Below are 17,811 nucleotides of genomic sequence, written 5' to 3'. Positions count from 1 at the left end.
CAAGTGAGGACCGGCAAGACAATTCCTGCCTAGCACCTCTTGGAGGAGAGAGAGTGCAACATTTCGTTTAGCTTTTTGTAGTGCGAGTGTGAGAAAAAGCAGAGTGCCTGTTTGCAAGGCTATGAAAGAGCAGAGCCCCAGCCTTGCTCTTTATCTGCAATGACTGCCAGGGCAAGTGATGACCAGCAGGAAAATTCCTGCTTAGCACCTTCCTTGGAGGACAGAGAGTGCAACGTTTCAATTTAGCAGTTTGGCGCTCAGGGGGGATAGGAACTGAATTGGCTGTTTGCAAGGCTAGGAAAGAGCAGAGCCCCAGTCTTGCTGTTTATCTGCAATGACTGCCAGGGCAAGTGAGGACCAGCAAGACAATTCCTGCCTAAAACCTTCCTTGGAGGAGAGAGAGTGCAACTTTTCATTTCGCTTTTTGTAGTGCAAGAGTGCCTGTTTGCAAGGCTATTAAAGAGCAGATTCCCAGTCTTGCTGTTTATCTGCAATGACTGCCAGGGCAAGTGAGGACCAGCAAGACATTTACTGCCTAGAACCCTCCTTGGAGGAGAGAGAATGCAACGTTTCAATTTAGTATTTTGGCGCTCTCGAGGGAGAGGAACTGCATTGGCTTTTTGCAAGGATAGGAAAGAGCAGAGCCCCAGCCTTGCTCTTTATCTTCTCCAACCTTAATGATGGCATGAGTGCGAGAGCCGCCCAGTCTGCCGCAAGCCGCCCAGGCACCCTTTGCTACCAGGGCCCTCCTGCCATCTGTGGCACTGGCAGCTCTGCTGCCCGGGCGGCCCACTGCACAGGTGGGGCCCGCTGGTCCCCTGACAGCCCATCTGGGCTGCTGTTTTTGTCTCCTTGGCGTGCTAAACGGTTGCGAGAGGAGAAACGCTGCCGGAAGTAGCTGTCCCATGGGGCGAGAGCAAAGCCCCCTGCCCAGCAGCCTTTCTGGTTTCCCGGGGATGCCCAGGAGAGCTGTAAGCCTGCCTGGCGGGACAGGCCAGGCAGCCGCCTGGCACGGGAGCATGGCAGGGTTCGGGGGGGCCCAGAGGCATGGCTTCCCACCGCCCGGGAGGGCGGCAGCCGTGTTGCCCCAGGGGAGCCCACAGGGTCTCCCCGCCCTGCTGAGTGCTGGGGAGCCCCAGTGTGGCGTCAGAGCCGGCTGCTCGCACAACCCTGTGGCAGCGCGCGGGGAACGAGCCCACAGTTGCCGTGTGGCTGTTGCCCTGGGCAGGCGCGCTCCTGCTGGAGGGGGGGTGGCGTGGGGCTGCTGCCAGAGCTGTTTTTTGCCTGGGTAGGCCACGCTGCTGGGGCTGAGGGCGAAGAGCTGAGCAGGGAGCCTGCCTTTGCCTAGAGATGGCGAGGAGAAAGGCCCCCCAGAGAAGACGCCAAGGGGCCGCCAAAGGCTCCTTGGGGAATGAGGCCGACCGAGAGCCAGCAGGGGAGGCAGCAGGGCACAGCCGCTGCCAGACGAGGAGGTACGAAGTGGGCTGCTCCTGCCCGCACCATCAGGTTGGGGTGATAGCGCCGCTGTGCTGCCCTCTCTCGCTGTTGCTGGGACGGCCCGTCCCCTGGCAAGGGCAAGCGCGCAGGCCACTCCTGCCCGCCTCGGCTCTCGCAGCGTGGGACGGCAGGCAACCTGCATTTGTCTTTTTCCTCCCACAGGAACCTCTGCATGGAGGTGGAGCTGGTGAAACTCTCGTCCATGTCAACTGCCGGCTCTGCCACTGAAGGGCCTGCCAAGTGGCGTGACAAGGCCACAGCAATTGCAAGTGAGCTCAGCAGCGGTGCTTGCTGTGAAGTCCTCTGGGGCGAAGTGGGCTGTGCCAGAGCTCCGGCCAAGCATCACAAGTGGCAGGAGAAGTGCAGGCTGCCCCGCTCTTTGCCCCAGTGCCTAGGACCTACCCGCAGGGAGCTGAAACGCGTGTGGCTGCGCATCCTAGAGAAGAGACCTCGAGAGACAGGCCTAACTTTTCTCTGGTTTCTTTGCCCAGGGACGGTCTTCAGCCGTGCTTGCCACCTGGCAGCTGCCCTTGTCTCCCCGCGGAGGCATCCGCTGAGCACGCGCCTCTTTGCCGTGTACGTACTACATGCTTCTGCTGTGGTCGGGGCGCGGCGGGGAGAAAGAGCATGCCTGAGGGCCAGTGCAAGCACAGGGGAAAGCAGAGGGTGTGCCCCAGCCAGCAGCCCGGGGCTCCCGCTGGGGCGCCGAAGCTCGGGCGCTGCTCGTGCTGTGGCCATTCTCAGGGAGAGCCAAGAGCAAAGCCCCTCGGCAGTCTCGCTCCCACGCATCTGCTGGAGCCCCAACTTTAGCGGCGGCAGTACCAACTGCTGCGTAGCCAGACGCTCACGTGCAGAGCCAAGCCTCCGCAGGGCAAGGGCTTTCCCCAGCCGTGACAAGAGCCCGCGCAGGTCTGGGAGTGCTCTGGGAGGAAGGCCCGACAAGGCTCCTGCGCTTCCCAGCTGTGCGGAAAACCACCCCTAAGAGAGATCTGTGTGGTTGAAAGTGAGAACAGGCCTGCTTTCATGAGCAAAGTGAGAGCAAGGTCCACACCGGAAAGACTGCTGAAAAGCAGTTTTCGTTTGCTTTCAGCAAATAATTCCCCGGATTATCTTCATCCCCTTTTGGAAGGTGCTCCTGAAGCCCTTCCGTTGGGGAAGATCTGCCGGAGGTGTTGAAGGGCGTGGACAGAAATCGCGTTCCTCCTGGGCGCCGCTCTGTCAGCTCTCTGTCAGCAGCAGGCTTCCAGAACGGTGGCTTTTTGACCTGAAAAGGGAAATCCACCTGTGAAGGGGTTTGCCCAAGACTTGGATCATTGACAGCCACAGGACTCCCTCTTTTTCAGGCAACAGATGGCCCTGCAGAAGAAGAGGTTCTTGAAAGTCGTCTTCTTGTTGCTCGCAGTGGCTCTTGGTGAGTTTTCAGGAGCAAACATCTCGGAGAGCGACAGCCTGGCTGTGCTGGATGCCAGCTTTCAGCCGGCCAGCTCTCCTTGTGGGCCAGTATGTGCGGAAACTGCCGCGGCCCAAGTGCTTCCCGAGCCTGTCTGGGACTGGGACTGGCTTTTGGACTCCCAGTAACGCTGGTAGTCTCCCAGCCATGCTGCTGCTCTGGCCACTGGACCAAACGGCTTGCTTAGTCTGCAAGCCTGCGTGGGATGGGCGTAGGTATTTCCAAGCCTGAACTGGGCATTCCCAGAGGGGAGGGGCGGGGCCGTGCAGGGGGACCGATGGAGAGGTACCTCTGCTAGCCCATGCAGCCTGGTCACGGTGCTCGCTGAAGCGGCGAGCGGAAATGGGGAATATCTCTCGGGCACCAAGCACACCTGACGATCACGGCTGCAGCGTCCCCTCAAGCCTGGGCCGATGGCCGCCGGCCAGAGGCGCGCCCGCTCGCTGCACCCCGCGTTCCCCACCTCCTCAGCTAACCTGCTGCCCCACCCGCAAGGCAACAGGGAGGAGGCAACGCGACTGCAACCCCAGTCAAATAAGTGTCTCTTGGTGATGTGCATTGCAGCCGGTGTTTGCTGGGGGACCTCTCTGCTAGCGTGGACAATGCGGGCAAAGGGACTGATAGAGGTCAGTGGCTCTTGTGGGACGGGCATCTCATGCAACGGAGCGTTGCTGGCAGTGGCTGGATAAATCACGGGCTCTTCTGCTTCCACGCAGGGTGGCCCAAAGAAGCGGCAGCTTGTGCCGTGTCTTCCGAGGGAAGCCTCTCCTGGGAAGCCCCAGCGGCTCTGGTAGTGGATGCTGTAACGGAGTGTTTTTCCCTTGCAGGAGCTGACCTTTGCGTCTGCAGCGGACCTGAAGACCCTGTGGTAAAAGACGTGTCCTGAGCTGGAATTGGTTCTGTGCCGAAGCGCCAGCCGAGCCCGTGCTACCTGCGCTCATTTTCCTATCGGCCAGGGCTGCCGTACTTGTCTCCTGCCTTTGCCTTTTGCTCAACCTGGTGGGGAAGGGAAGAGCTCGCAAAGCAGGGAAAGCACATGTGTCTCTCCTCCTTGCTGAGCTCAGACGCTCCCCAGAGGGGATGGGCCTCTCTCTGGCAAGATCTGCTTTCCAGTTCCTGCAGGAACCTGTGCGCTCTGTTGGCGGAGCAAAGGCAAAAGACGCAGCTTCTGCTGGAGGAGGTGGCTCAGCTCAAGGCGCAGATCAGCAGCGTGAAGGTGATCTTGCATTCTCGGGAAGGAGGCTTGGCTGGGCAGAAGCCCCGAGGAAGCACTCCTTGGGGTTGTTGGTGGGGTCAGACTGCTGGCCACAGCAACCCAGCCTTTGCCCCGGGGGCTTGCCGGTTGAGCTTCTGTGCTGTGGCGGCCCTTCTCTGGCCCCAGTTTAACCGGGCCGCTTCAGGCAGCGATGCCCGGCAGCCCTCCCTGAGCGTGCCCGCGCCTCTGGCTGCTCTGGCCGGGCCCCTGAGGCAGTTGGTGAGAGCCAGGCACGCTCACGGAGCCAGCCACCGCTGGCAGGGCCTGAGCCCTTCTCCCGGCTGACCCGGAGAGCATGGAGGGTGGGGACGAGGGTGTGGGGACCCTCGTCAACCCACCTCGGGGACGTGGGTGTGGCCGCGGCCACAGATAAACCGTTCCTCAGTCCTCGTGACTCACGCCGGCAGCGGAGAGTCCTGCAGCTCCGCGGACAAAGCTTGCCTTGCATTTCTGACGCTGACCCTTTGCCTCTCCGGGCACTAGTAGCCATGCTGAACTACCCGCTGATGTGCTCCTTTCCGGTGTTTGTTTATGGCCTTCCCAGGAAGCTCAGGAGGTGAACCAGGCAGCGTCCCGGATGGCTTTGGAAGTCTATGTTGAGATGTTTGACTGGGCCCTGAAAAGCTCTGGTATGGACACAAACAGCCCGGTCTCCTTGGCCTGCGCTGGTCTGTAGCACTCCCCAAAGGAGCCTGTGCTGCAGGCACTGCTTCCCAAAGTGGGGGAGCTTCAGTGCTTCGTGGGGTCCAAGAGCACGGCTGTGGCAGACTGGCTCTCTCGGACTTCCTCCCAGTCCTGCCCTCGGCCTCCGCACGCGTGCCTCTGGCGCTGCCCCGGCACGTGTTCCGGTGCTGATGGAGGGGCTGTCATCCTCTCCACTGCATTTGCAAAGGGAATGGCTGGGCCGTCCTTTGCTGCCCACACAGCAAGCCTGCAGTCATCTGCTCTCCCTTCCTTACAGGTGGCGCCATCGACATGCAGAGAACTTCCGAGACCTACGCCTGCAAAGAGAATTGGGTCGGCAGGGCTTTCGGGTTGTGTTACACTGCCAACCCTCCTGATACTATTTTGCAGGTCTTGTAGCAGAAATCATCCGTGCTGGTGTCCTTCCTTCCTGTGAAGCTGGGGACCGAGCTCAGGGGCTCTCCCCTCAGTCCACCCATAGGGTTGATGAGGGTCCTGAAACCAAAGCTCTGACACAGGGCTGGGCTTGGCAGAAATCAGTGGTTCCCCCCAGGAGGGGAACAGAGCTGAGCTGAACTGCTGCATCTTGCCCACAGTCCTGTGCCACAGCTGGGCGAAAGACTTTCTCCCCGGGGACCCCGTTTCCCCACTCATCCCTAACAGCGCTTTTTCGGGGGTGGGAGGCGGGAGGTGGGGGGTGCCCTGCAGAGCCGCTGGGCAGAGACGTGTTTCTGCGAGGCCCTGACTAGGATGGTTTCATAGAATCATAGAATCTTGCGATTGGAAGGGACGGTTACAGGTCATCTAGTCCACGCCCCCTGCACTGAGCAGGGACATCATCGACGAGGTCAGGTTGCTCAGAGCCTCATAACCGGCCTTCTCCTCTGCTCCGTAATACCGAGAGCCCCCTTGGTCAGGCAGGGAGGAAGGCCTCCTGCTTCGGTCCATTTCCTCACACGTACCTCATTTACGAGCTGAAATAGACCCCACAGACACACCGGCGCCTGCGCTGCAAGCTACACCGGCAGTTGTATTGGCCCCAACACTCCCTCACGCTTTGTTCTCTCGCGCTCTGCTTGCAGCCGGATGTTTCCCCAAGGAACTGCTGGCCCTTTCAAGGGCATCAGGGCCAGGTGGTCATAAGGTTGCCAGCACAAGTCCATCTGACTGCCATCACTGTGCAGCACATCTCCAGAGAAGCCTCTCCATCTGGGACGGTCATCAGCGCCCCCAGAGACATCGCTGTCTTTGTAAGTCTCTGCTGGGCACTTCTGGTGGGGACGTGGCCCTGGCCAAATGCCGTGACAAGGTCCTGCTTGCTTTTGTGCATCCTCTGAGGTTTGTGTCCTGCTCTCTCCTGAGCACTGCAGTACCCTAGCGGGATACTCCAAGGGCTCTAGAGGTTGCATCTCTCTTAAGACTTGTTCTGGCCAAGCACCTCAGGGTTCTTGACCAAAACGCAAGGCGGAGACTGAGCTCCACCACATCCAGCGCTACACTCCTTGTAGAGCCCCAGGAGAGGGCGGGTAGGTAACAGGGCTGATCCAGCGCGTACCATCGCTCTTTGTTGGGACGAGCCTGAGCTGCTCTCCTTGTGCTTTGCCCCTGAGGGAGTGGATGCGGACGGAGAAGAGGAAACTCTCCTTGGGATGTTCACGTACAACGTGGCAAAAGAGGCCATTCAGACCTTCCCTGTAAAGGTACGGTCCACGCACGGGGACGAGGTGTGCCAAGGAGCAAAACGTGTTTGCCTGGAAGTCCCTGGCAGGAAGAGCGTGAATGCTTTCCCCGTTGGGCAGAGGGGCCCGGACCACCGTCGAGAGAGAGGGAGGGCTGAGTAGCGTGTGGTGGTGGTGGCAAAAGGATAGCAAGGGCAGGGTCAGGCCCATGGGAGCACGAGTCTCGAGCGATCCCTGGCTGCATGCAGAGCCGGCTGCACACGCGGCCACCCCACCCAAGCAGCGTCTTTGTGCCGTGGAGCAGAGGGGACGCCCGCTGGTGAAAGCTGTCGGGCAGCACTGTCACTGCATCTGGTGGCCTGCTGGCAGCCTGGCCAGGGTCCTCTCCTCCCAGCACAGCATGCCCCTTCTCTCCCGCTGCTCTCACACCTGCCAGGAGGAAAGCAGACAGGGCAGAGAGCGGGAGCTCGGTGGGGTTGCGCAGCAGCTGCCCCCCCGCGTAGGAGCACCTGCCCGGCCTCTCTGTCAGCACAGAGCAAGCAGCAGAGGGAAGGGGCAGAGGGAAGGGAGACTGAGCCCCAGCCTCTGCCAGGCAGGCAGAGGATGCCAGGTGCCTTCCCGCTTCCCGTGGCCCCAGCCTGCCCAACAGCCCCGGTACCAGCAGCGAGCCTCAGATTTCCACAGCCGCTCCCACCCACTCGCAGGAGCTTGTTCCTGAGCGGGAGCACGGCTGCCAGCGGGAGATCCGTTGAGTGCTCTGTCGCTCTTAACACCCCCGTTTCCTTTTCCCGCTTTTCTTCACAGACCGCGCCGCTGCCCAGAGCCTTTTCATACGTCAAACTTCTTGTGAAGAGCAACTGGGGAAACCCAGCGTACACCTGCATTTATCGCGTGCAGGTTCACGGGACGATGGCAAAACCAGAAAGCCCCAACTGAAAGCAGAGGCAACGAAGAAGGACAAACGTAAAAAAGAAGAAAAGGGGCAGGGAGGGCGCAGAATAAAAGAAGATGTGGCAATTCAGATCGGTGTAGAGGATTTGTGTCCCAAGTGGCGTGTTCAAGAAGGTCCATTGTGGGGAGGGTGGAGCGTGTGGAAAACGTTAGGACTTCTACTTAACTTTTCCTTAAAAATGAGGAAGATATTCAGCAATATAAATTGCTACGATTTAATCTCCAGAGAGGAGAGGCCCAGCCTGGCACCGCTCTGCCCTCCGCCGCCCCCAGCGGCTCCGCGAGTGGCACCGGCCTAGGGCACGCAGAAGGGCCCGGCTTCGGTTTCCAGGAGAGCGACTGCCTCCCGCCCCCAGGGCAGGCCCTTGCAGGAGCTCTCCCAGGAGCCCGCCCACCCTCTTCCTGGCTCCTCAGCCAATGGCGCCCGCCAGGCGGTGACAGGCAGGGCCGCCTGCCAGCCACTGCAGCGCCCTGCTCTGGCCCCGCCCCCCTCCGGCCCCGCTGCCATGGCAACTGGGCAGCCTGCAGGCCCTGGTTGCGGGCGGCCAGTCAGCCTTGGGACAGCTCTTCGGGGCTGCTGGGGCCACAGGGTAGGAGCTCCTCCCTTCCTTTCCCCATAGTGGGGCCACAGCCTAGCCCCTTCCCTGCACCCAGGCTGTCAGCTTGTCGGTTAACCCATAGTTTCTGTAGAACGGGTGTGGGGAGCCTGTCTGACTGGCCTGTCGGAAACCCCATGCCTCACCCCATGAATGTCCGCGTTCTAGATCTCGCTAGTCTCTGTCGGGGCTCCTTTTGTGTCACAAAAGATGGCGATGATCTTAGAGGTCTTCTCCAACCTTAATGATGGCATGAGTGCGAGAGCCGCCCAGCCTGCCGCAAGCCCCCCAGGCACCCTTTGCTGCCAGGGCCCTCCTGCCATCTGTGGCACTGGCAGCTCTGCTGCCCGGGCGGCCCACTGCACAGGTGGGGCCCGCTGGTCCCCTGACAGCCCATCTGGGCTGCTGTTTTTTTCTCCTTGGCGTGCTAAATGGTTGCGAGAGGAGAAACGCTGCCGGAAGCAGCTGTCCCATGGGGCGAGAGCAAAGCCCCCTGCCCAGCAGCCTTTCTGGTTTCCCGGGGATGCCCAGGAGAGCTGTAAGCCTGCCTGGCGGGACAGGCCAGGCAGCCGCCTGGCACGGGAGCATGGCAGGGTTCGGGGGGGCCCAGAGGCATGGCTTCCCACCGCCCGGGAGGGCGGCAGCCGTGTTGCCCCAGGGGAGCCCACAGGGTCTCCCCGCCCTGCTGAGCGCTGGGGAGCCCCAGTGTGACGTCAGAGCCGCCACCGTGAGGTCAGAGCCGGCTGCTCGCACAACCCTGTGGCAGCGCGCGGGGAACGAGCGCACAGTTGCCGTGTGGCTGTTGCCCTGGGCAGGCGCGCTCCTGCTGGAGGGGGGGTGGCGTGGGGCTGCTGCCAGAGCTGTTTTTTGCCTGGGTAGGCCACGCTGCTGGGGCTGAGGGCGAAGAGCTGAGCAGGGAGCCTGCCTTTGCCTAGAGATGGCGAGGAGAAAGGCCCCCCAGAGAAGACGCCAAGGGGCCGCCAAAGGCTCCTTGGGGAATGAGGCCGACCGAGAGCCAGCAGGGGAGGCAGCAGGGCAGAGCCGCTGCCAGACGAGGAGGTACGAAGTGGGCTGCTCCTGCCCACGCCATCAGGTTGGGGTGGTAGCGCCGCTGTGCTGCCCTCTCTCGCTGTTGCTGGGACGGCCCGTCCCCTGGCAAGGGCAAGCGCGCAGGCCACTCCTGCCCGCCTCGGCTCTCGCAGCGTGGGGACGGCAGGCAACCTGCATTTGTCTTTTTCCTCCCACAGGAACCTCTGCATGGAGGTGGAGCTGGTGAAACTCTCGTCCATGTCAACTGCCGGCTCTGCCACTGAAGGGCCTGCCAAGTGGCGTGACAAGGCCACAGCAATTGCAAGTGAGCTCAGCAGCGCTGCTTGCTGTGAAGTCCTCTGGGGCGAAGTGGGCTGTGCCAGAGCTCCGGCCAAGCATCACAAGTGGCAGGAGAAGTGCAGGCTGCCCCGCTCTTTGCCCCAGTGCCTAGGACCTACCCGCAGGGAGCTGAAACACGTGTGGCTGCGCATCCTAGAGAAGAGACCTCGAGAGACAGGCCTAACTTTTCTCTGGTTTCTTTGCCCAGGGACGGTCTTCAGCCGTGCTTGCCACCTGGCAGCTGCCCTTGTCTCCCCGCGGAGGCATCCGCTGAGCACGCGCCTCTTTGCCGTGTACGTACTACATGCTTCTGCTGTGGTCGGGGCGCGGGGGGGAGAAAGAGCATGCCTGAGGGCCAGTGCAAGCACAGGGGAAAGCAGAGGGTGTGCCCCAGCCAGCAGCCCGGGGCTCCCGCTGGGGCGCCGAAGCTCGGGCGCTGCTCGTGCTGTGGCCATTCTCAGGGAGAGCCAAGAGCAAAGCCCCTCGGCAGTCTCGCTCCCACGCATCTGCCGGAGCCCCAAACTTCAGCGGCGGCAGGACCAACTGCTGCGTAGCCAGACGCTCACGTGCAGAGCCAAGCCTCCGCAGGGCAAGGGCTTTCCCCAGCCGTGACAAGAGCCCGCGCAGGTCTGGGAGTGCTCTGGGAGGAAGGCCCGACAAGGCTCCTGCGCTTCCCAGCTGTGCGGAAAACCACCCCTAAGAGAGATCTGTGTGGTTGAAAGTGAGAACAGGCCTGCTTTCATGGGCAAAGTGAGAGCAAGGTCCACACCGGAAAGACTGCTGAAAAGCAGTTTTCGTTTGCTTTCAGCAAATAATTCCCCGGATTATCTTCATTCCCTTTTGGAAGGTGCTCCTGAAGCCCTTCCGTTGGGGAAGATCTGCCGGAGGTGTTGAAGGGCGTGGACAGAAATCGCGTTCCTCCTGGGCGCCGCTCTGTCAGCTCTCTGTCAGCAGCAGGCTTCCAGAACGGTGGCTTTTTGGCCTGAAAAGGGAAATCCACCTGTGAAGGGGTTTGCCCAAGACTTGGATCATTGACAGCCACAGGACTCCCTCTTTTTCAGGCAACAGATGGCCCTGCAGAAGAAGAGGTTCTTGAAAGTCTTCTTCTTGTTGCTCGCAGTAGCTCTTGGTGAGTTTTCAGGAGCAAACATCTCGGAGAGCGACAGCCTGGCTGTGCTGGATGCCAGCTTTCAGCCGGCCAGCTCTCCTTGTGGGCCAGTATGTGCGGAAACTGCCGCGGCCCAAGTGCTTCCCGAGCCTGTCTGGGACTGGGACTGGCTTTTGGACTCCCAGTAACGCTGGTAGTCTCCCAGCCATGCTGCTGCTCTGGCCACTGGACCAAACGGCTTGCTTAGTCTGCAAGCCTGCGTGGGATGGGCGTAGGTATTTCCAAGCCTGAACTGGGCATTCCCAGAGGGGAGGGGCGGGGCCGTGCAGGGGGACCGATGGAGAGGTACCTCTGCTAGCCCATGCAGCCTGGTCACGGTGCTCGCTGAAGCGGCGAGCGGAAATGGGGAATATCTCTCGGGCACCAAGCACACCTGACGATCACGGCTGCAGCGTCCCCTCAAGCCTGGGCCGATGGCCGCCGGCCAGAGGCGCGCCCGCTCGCTGCACCCCGCGTTCCCCACCTCCTCAGCTAACCTGCTGCCCCACCCGCAAGGCAACAGGGAGGAGGCAACGCGACTGCAACCCCAGTCAAATAAGTGTCTCTTGGTGATGTGCATTGCAGCCGGTGTTTGCTGGGGGACCTCTCTGCTAGCGTGGACAATGCGGGCAAAGGGACTGATAGAGGTCAGTGGCTCTTGTGGGACGGGCATCTCATGCAACGGAGCGTTGCTGGCAGTGGCTGGATAAATCACGGGCTCTTCTGCTTCCACGCAGGGTGGCCCAAAGAAGCGGCAGCTTGTGCCGTGTCTTCCGAGGGAAGCCTCTCCTGGGAAGCCCCAGCGGCTCTGGTAGTGGATGCTGTAACGGAGTGTTTTTCCCTTGCAGGAGCTGACCTTTGCGTCTGCAGTGGACCTGAAGACCCTGTGGTAAAAGACGTGTCCTGAGCTGGAATTGGTTCTGTGCCGAAGCGCCAGCCGAGCCCGTGCTACCTGCGCTCATTTTCCTATCGGCCAGGGCTGCCGTACTTGTCTCCTGCCTTTGCCTTTTGCTCAACCTGGTGGGGAAGGGAAGAGCTCGCAAAGCAGGGAAAGCACATGTGTCTCTCCTCCTTGCTGAGCTCAGACGCTCCCCAGAGGGGATGGGCCTCTCTCTGGCAAGATCTGCTTTCCAGTTCCTGCAGGAACCTGTGCGCTCTGTTGGCGGAGCAAAGGCAAAAGACGCAGCTTCTGCTGGAGGAGGTGGCTCAGCTCAAGGCGCAGATCAGCAGCATGAAGGTGATCTTGCATTCTCGGGAAGGAGGCTTGGCTGGGCAGAAGCCCCGAGGAAGCATTCCTTGGGGTTGTTGGTGGGGTCAGACTGCTGGCCACAGCAACCCAGCCTTTGCCCCGGGGGCTTGCCGGTTGAGCTTCTGTGCTGTGGCGGCCCTTCTCTGGCCCCAGTTTAACCGGGCCGCTTCAGGCAGCGATGCCCGGCAGCCCTCCCTGAGCGTGCCCGCGCCTCTGGCTGCTCTGGCCGGGCCCCTGAGGCAGTTGGTGAGAGCCAGGCACGCTCACGGAGCCAGCCACCGCTGGCAGGGCCTGAGCCCTTCTCCCGGCTGACCCGGAGAGCATGGAGGGTGGGGACGAGGGTGTGGGGACCCTCGTCAACCCACCTCGGGGACGTGGGTGTGGCCGCGGCCACAGATAAACCGTTCCTCAGTCCTCGTGACTCACGCCGGCAGCGGAGAGTCCTGCAGCTCCGCGGACAAAGCTTGCCTTGCATTTCTGACGCTGACCCTTTGCCTCTCCGGGCACTAGTAGCCATGCTGAACTACCCGCTGATGTGCTCCTTTCCGGTGTTTGTTTATGGCCTTCCCAGGAAGCTCAGGAGGTGAACCAGGCAGCGTCCCGGATGGCTTTGGAAGTCTATGTTGAGATGTTTGACTGGGCCCTGAAAAGCTCTGGTATGGACACAAACAGCCCGGTCTCCTTGGCCTGCGCTGGTCTGTAGCACTCCCCAAAGGAGCCTGTGCTGCAGGCACTGCTTCCCAAAGTGGGGGAGCTTCAGTGCTTCGTGGGGTCCAAGAGCACGGCTGTGGCAGACTGGCTCTCTCGGACTTCCTCCCAGTCCTGCCCTCGGCCTCCACACGCGTGCCTCTGGCGCTGCCCCGGCACGTGTTCCGGTGCTGATGGAGGGGCTGTCATCCTCTCCACTGCATTTGCAAAGGGAATGGCTGGGCCGTCCTTTGCTGCCCACACAGCAAGCCTGCAGTCATCTGCTCTCCCTTCCTTACAGGTGGCGCCATCGACATGCAGAGAACTTCCGAGACCTACGCCTGCAAAGAGAATTGGGTCGGCAGGGCTTTCGGGTTGTGTTACACTGCCAACCCTCCTGATACTATTTTGCAGGTCTTGTAGCAGAAATCATCCGTGCTGGTGTCCTTCCTTCCTGTGAAGCTGGGGACCGAGCTCAGGGGCTCTCCCCTCAGTCCACCCATAGGGTTGATGAGGGTCCTGAAACCAAAGCTCTGACACAGGGCTGGGCTTGGCAGAAATCAGTGGTTCCCCCCAGGAGGGGAACAGAGCTGAGCTGAACTGCTGCATCTTGCCCACAGTCCTGTGCCACAGCTGGGCGAAAGACTTTCTCCCCGGGGACCCCGTTTCCCCACTCATCCCTAACAGCGCTTTTTCGGGGGTGGGAGGCGGGAGGTGGGGGGTGCCCTGCAGAGCCGCTGGGCAGAGACGTGTTTCTGCGAGGCCCTGACTAGGATGGTTTCATAGAATCATAGAATCTTGCGATTGGAAGGGACGGTTACAGGTCATCTAGTCCACGCCCCCTGCACTGAGCAGGGACATCATCGACGAGGTCAGGTTGCTCAGAGCCTCATAACCGGCCTTCTCCTCTGCTCCGTAATACCGAGAGCCCCCTTGGTCAGGCAGGGAGGAAGGCCTCCTGCTTCGGTCCATTTCCTCACACGTACCTCATTTACGAGCTGAAATAGACCCCACAGACACACCGGCGCCTGCGCTGCAAGCTACACCGGCAGTTGTATTGGCCCCAACACTCCCTCACGCTTTGTTCTCTCGCGCTCTGCTTGCAGCCGGATGTTTCCCCAAGGAACTGCTGGCCCTTTCAAGGGCATCAGGGCCAGGTGGTCATAAGGTTGCCAGCACAAGTCCATCTGACTGCCATCACTGTGCAGCACATCTCCAGAGAAGCCTCTCCATCTGGGACGGTCATCAGCGCCCCCAGAGACATCGCTGTCTTTGTAAGTCTCTGCTGGGCACTTCTGGTGGGGACGTGGCCCTGGCCAAATGCCGTGACAAGGTCCTGCTTGCTTTTGTGCATCCTCTGAGGTTTGTGTCCTGCTCTCTCCTGAGCACTGCAGTACCCTAGCGGGATACTCCAAGGGCTCTAGAGGTTGCATCTCTCTTAAGACTTGTTCTGGCCAAGCACCTCAGGGTTCTTGACCAAAACGCAAGGCGGAGACTGAGCTCCACCACATCCAGCGCTACACTCCTTGTAGAGCCCCAGGAGAGGGCGGGTAGGTAACAGGGCTGATCCAGCGCGTACCATCGCTCTTTGTTGGGACGAGCCTGAGCTGCTCTCCTTGTGCTTTGCCCCTGAGGGAGTGGATGCGGACGGAGAAGAGGAAACTCTCCTTGGGATGTTCACGTACAACGTGGCAAAAGAGGCCATTCAGACCTTCCCTGTAAAGGTACGGTCCACGCACGGGGACGAGGTGTGCCAAGGAGCAAAACGTGTTTGCCTGGAAGTCCCTGGCAGGAAGAGCGTGAATGCTTTCCCCGTTGGGCAGAGGGGCCCGGACCACCGTCGAGAGAGAGGGAGGGCTGAGTAGCGTGTGGTGGTGGTGGCAAAAGGATAGCAAGGGCAGGGTCAGGCCCATGGGAGCACGAGTCTCGAGCGATCCCTGGCTGCATGCAGAGCCGGCTGCACACGCGGCCACCCCACCCAAGCAGCGTCTTTGTGCCGTGGAGCAGAGGGGACGCCCGCTGGTGAAAGCTGTCGGGCAGCACTGTCACTGCATCCGGTGGCCTGCTGGCAGCCTGGCCAGGGTCCTCTCCTCCCAGCACAGCATGCCCCTTCTCTCCCGCTGCTCTCACACCTGCCAGGAGGAAAGCAGACAGGGCAGAGAGCGGGAGCTCGGTGGGGTTGCGCAGCAGCTGCCCCCCCGCGTAGGAGCACCTGCCCGGCCTCTCTGTCAGCACAGAGCAAGCAGCAGAGGGAAGGGGCAGAGGGAAGGGAGACTGAGCCCCAGCCTCTGCCAGGCAGGCAGAGGATGCCAGGTGCCTTCCCGCTTCCCGTGGCCCCAGCCTGCCCAACAGCCCCGGTACCAGCAGCGAGCCTCAGATTTCCACAGCCGCTCCCACCCACTCGCAGGAGCTTGTTCCTGAGCGGGAGCACGGCTGCCAGCGGGAGATCCGTTGAGTGCTCTGTCGCTCTTAACACCCCCGTTTCCTTTTCCCGCTTTTCTTCACAGACCGCGCCGCTGCCCAGAGCCTTTTCATACGTCAAACTTCTTGTGAAGAGCAACTGGGGAAACCCAGCGTACACCTGCATTTATCGCGTGCAGGTTCACGGGACGATGGCAAAACCAGAAAGCCCCAACTGAAAGCAGAGGCAACGAAGAAGGACAAACGTAAAAAAGAAGAAAAGGGGCAGGGAGGGCGCAGAATAAAAGAAGATGTGGCAATTCAGATCGGTGTAGAGGATTTGTGTCCCAAGTGGCGTGTTCAAGAAGGTCCATTGTGGGGAGGGTGGAGCGTGTGGAAAACGTTAGGACTTCTACTTAACTTTTCCTTAAAAATGAGGAAGATATTCAGCAATATAAATTGCTACGATTTAATCCAGAGAGGAGAGGCCCAGCCTGGCACCGCTCTGCCCTCCGCCGCCCCCAGCGGCTCCGCGAGTGGCACCGGCCTAGGGCACGCAGAAGGGCCCGGCTTCGGTTTCCAGGAGAGCGACTGCCTCCCGCCCCCAGGGCAGGCCCTTGCAGGAGCTCTCCCAGGAGCCCGCCCACCCTCTTCCTGGCTCCTCAGCCAATGGCGCCCGCCAGGCGGTGACAGGCAGGGCCGCCTGCCAGCCACTGCAGCGCCCTGCTCTGGCCCCGCCCCCCTCCGGCCCCGCTGCCATGGCAACTGGGCAGCCTGCAGGCCCTGGTTGCGGGCGGCCAGTCAGCCTTGGGACAGCTCTTCGGGGCTGCTGGGGCCACAGGGTGGGAGCTCTTCCCTTCCTTTCCCCATAGTGGGGCCACAGCCTAGCCCCTTCCCTGCACCCAGGCTGTCAGCTTGTCGGTTAACCCATAGTTTCTGTAGAACGGGTGTGGGGAGCCTGTCTGACTGGCCTGTCGGAAACCCCATGCCTCACCCCATGAATGTCCGCGTTCTAGATCTCGCTAGTCTCTGTCGGGGCTCCTTTTGTGTCACAAAAGATGGCGATGATCTTAGAGGTCTTCTCCAACCTTAATGATTGCATGAGTGCGAGAGCCGCCCAGCCTGCCGCAAGCCCCCCAGGCACCCTTTGCTGCCAGGGCCCTCCTGCCATCTGTGGCACTGGCAGCTCTGCTGCCCGGGCGGCCCACTGCACAGGTGGGGCCCGCTGGTCCCCTGACAGCCCATCTGGGCTGCTGTTTTTTTCTCCTTGGCGTGCTAAACGGTTGCGAGAGGAGAAACGCTGCCGGAAGCAGCTGTCCCATGGGGCGAGAGCAAAGCCCCCTGCCCAGCAGCCTTTCTGGTTTCCCAGGGATGCCCAGGAGAGCTGTAAGCCTGCCTGGCGGGACAGGCCAGGCAGCCGCCTGGCACGGGAGCATGGCAGGGTTCGGGGGGGCCCAGAGGCATGGCTTCCCACCGCCCGGGAGGGCGGCAGCCGTGTTGCCCCAGGGGAGCCCACAGGGTCTCCCCGCCCTGCTGAGCGCTGGGGAGCCCCAGTGTGACGTCAGAGCCGGCTGCTCGCACAACCCTGTGGCAGCGCGCGGGGAACGAGCCCACAGTTGCCGTGTGGCTGTTGCCCTGGGCAGGCGCGCTCCTGCTGGAGGGGGGGTGGCGTGGGGCTGCTGCCAGAGCTGTTTTTTGCCTGGGTAGGCCACGCTGCTGGGGCTGAGGGCGAAGAGCTGAGCAGGGAGCCTGCCTTTGCCTAGAGATGGCGAGGAGAAAGGCCCCCCAGAGAAGACGCCAAGGGGCCGCCAAAGGCTCCTTGGGGAATGAGGCCGACCGAGAGCCAGCAGGGGAGGCAGCAGGGCAGAGCCGCTGCCAGATGAGGAGGTACGAAGTGGGCTGCTCCTGCCCGCGCCATCAGGTTGGGGTGGTAGCACCACTGTGCTGCCCTCTCTCGCTGTTGCTGGGACGGCCCGTCCCCTGGCAAGGGCAAGCGCGCAGGCCACTCCTGCCTGCCTCGGCTCTCGCAGCGTGGGGACGGCAGGCAACCTGCATTTGTCTTTTTCCTCCCACAGGAACCTCTGCATGGAGGTGGAGCTGGTGAAACTCTCGTCCATGTCAACTGCCGGCTCTGCCACTGAAGGGCCTGCCAAGTGGCGTGACAAGGCCACAGCAATTGCAAGTGAGCTCAGCAGTGCTGCTTGCTGTGAAGTCCTCTGGGGCGAAGTGGGTTGTGCCAGAGCTCCGGCCAAGCATCACAAGTGGCAGGAGAAGTGCAGGCTGCCCCGCTCTTTGCCCCAGTGCCTAGGACCCGGTGCCCACCTGCCCGCAGGGAGCTGAAACGCGTGTGGCTGCGCATCCTAGAGAAGAGACCTCGAGAGACAGGCCTAACTTTTCTCTGGTTTCTTTGCCCAGGGACGGTCTTCAGCCGTGCTTGCCACCTGGCAGCTGCCCTTGTCTCCCCGCGGAGGCATCCGCTGAGCACGCGCCTCTTTGCCGTGTACGTACTACATGCTTCTGCTGTGGTCGGGGCGCGGGGGGGAGAAAGAGCATGCCTGAGGGCCAGTGCAAGCACAGGGGAAAGCAGAGGGTGTTCCCCAGCCAGCAGCCCGGGGCTCCCGCTGGGGCGCCGAAGCTCGGGCGCTGCTCGTGCTGTGGCCATTCTCAGGGAGAGCCAAGAGCAAAGCCCCTCGGCAGTCTCGCTCCCACGCATCTGCTGGAGCCCCAACTTTAGCGGCGGCAGTACCAACTGCTGCGTAGCCAGACGCTCACGTGCAGAGCCAAGCCTCCGCAGGGCAAGGGCTTTCCCCAGCCGTGACAAGAGCCCGCGCAGGTCTGGGAGTGCTCT

At 61.5% G+C, this 17,811-nt stretch overlaps 2 protein-coding genes across 2 annotated transcripts; both read left to right on the top strand.

The window, feature by feature from the left end:
- Positions 1–1,350: 1,350 nt before the first annotated feature.
- LOC309416502 (uncharacterized protein) lies at positions 1,351–8,084 on the top strand (the record flags this gene model as incomplete). Its single annotated transcript, XM_082016045.1, has 12 exons — positions 1,351–1,472; positions 1,660–1,766; positions 1,989–2,073; positions 2,841–2,997; positions 3,775–3,815; positions 4,070–4,163; positions 4,329–4,421; positions 4,747–4,831; positions 5,095–5,276; positions 5,969–6,136; positions 6,497–6,586; positions 7,370–8,084. The coding sequence occupies 12 exons, from the start codon at positions 1,351–1,353 to the stop codon at positions 7,499–7,501; spliced, it is 1,356 nt and encodes a 451-aa protein (XP_081872171.1). The 3' UTR covers positions 7,502–8,084.
- A 965-nt stretch (positions 8,085–9,049) lies between these two features.
- LOC309416501 (uncharacterized protein) lies at positions 9,050–17,806 on the top strand (the record flags this gene model as incomplete). The annotated part of the gene is made up of 12 exons (XM_082016044.1): positions 9,050–9,171; positions 9,360–9,466; positions 9,689–9,773; positions 10,542–10,698; positions 11,476–11,516; positions 11,771–11,864; positions 12,030–12,122; positions 12,448–12,532; positions 12,796–12,977; positions 13,670–13,837; positions 14,198–14,287; positions 15,071–17,806. 12 exons carry the CDS (start codon positions 9,050–9,052, stop codon positions 15,200–15,202), a joined length of 1,356 nt encoding a protein of 451 aa, XP_081872170.1. The 3' UTR covers positions 15,203–17,806.
- Between the last annotated feature and the right edge of the window lie 5 nt (positions 17,807–17,811).

The sequence above is a fragment of the Phaethon aethereus genome, assembly GCF_964289735.1.
Source record: "Phaethon aethereus genome assembly, contig: HAP1_SCAFFOLD_193, whole genome shotgun sequence".
Lineage (NCBI taxonomy): Eukaryota > Metazoa > Chordata > Aves > Phaethontiformes > Phaethontidae > Phaethon > Phaethon aethereus.
This window is presented reverse-complemented; position numbering and strand designations above follow the sequence as displayed.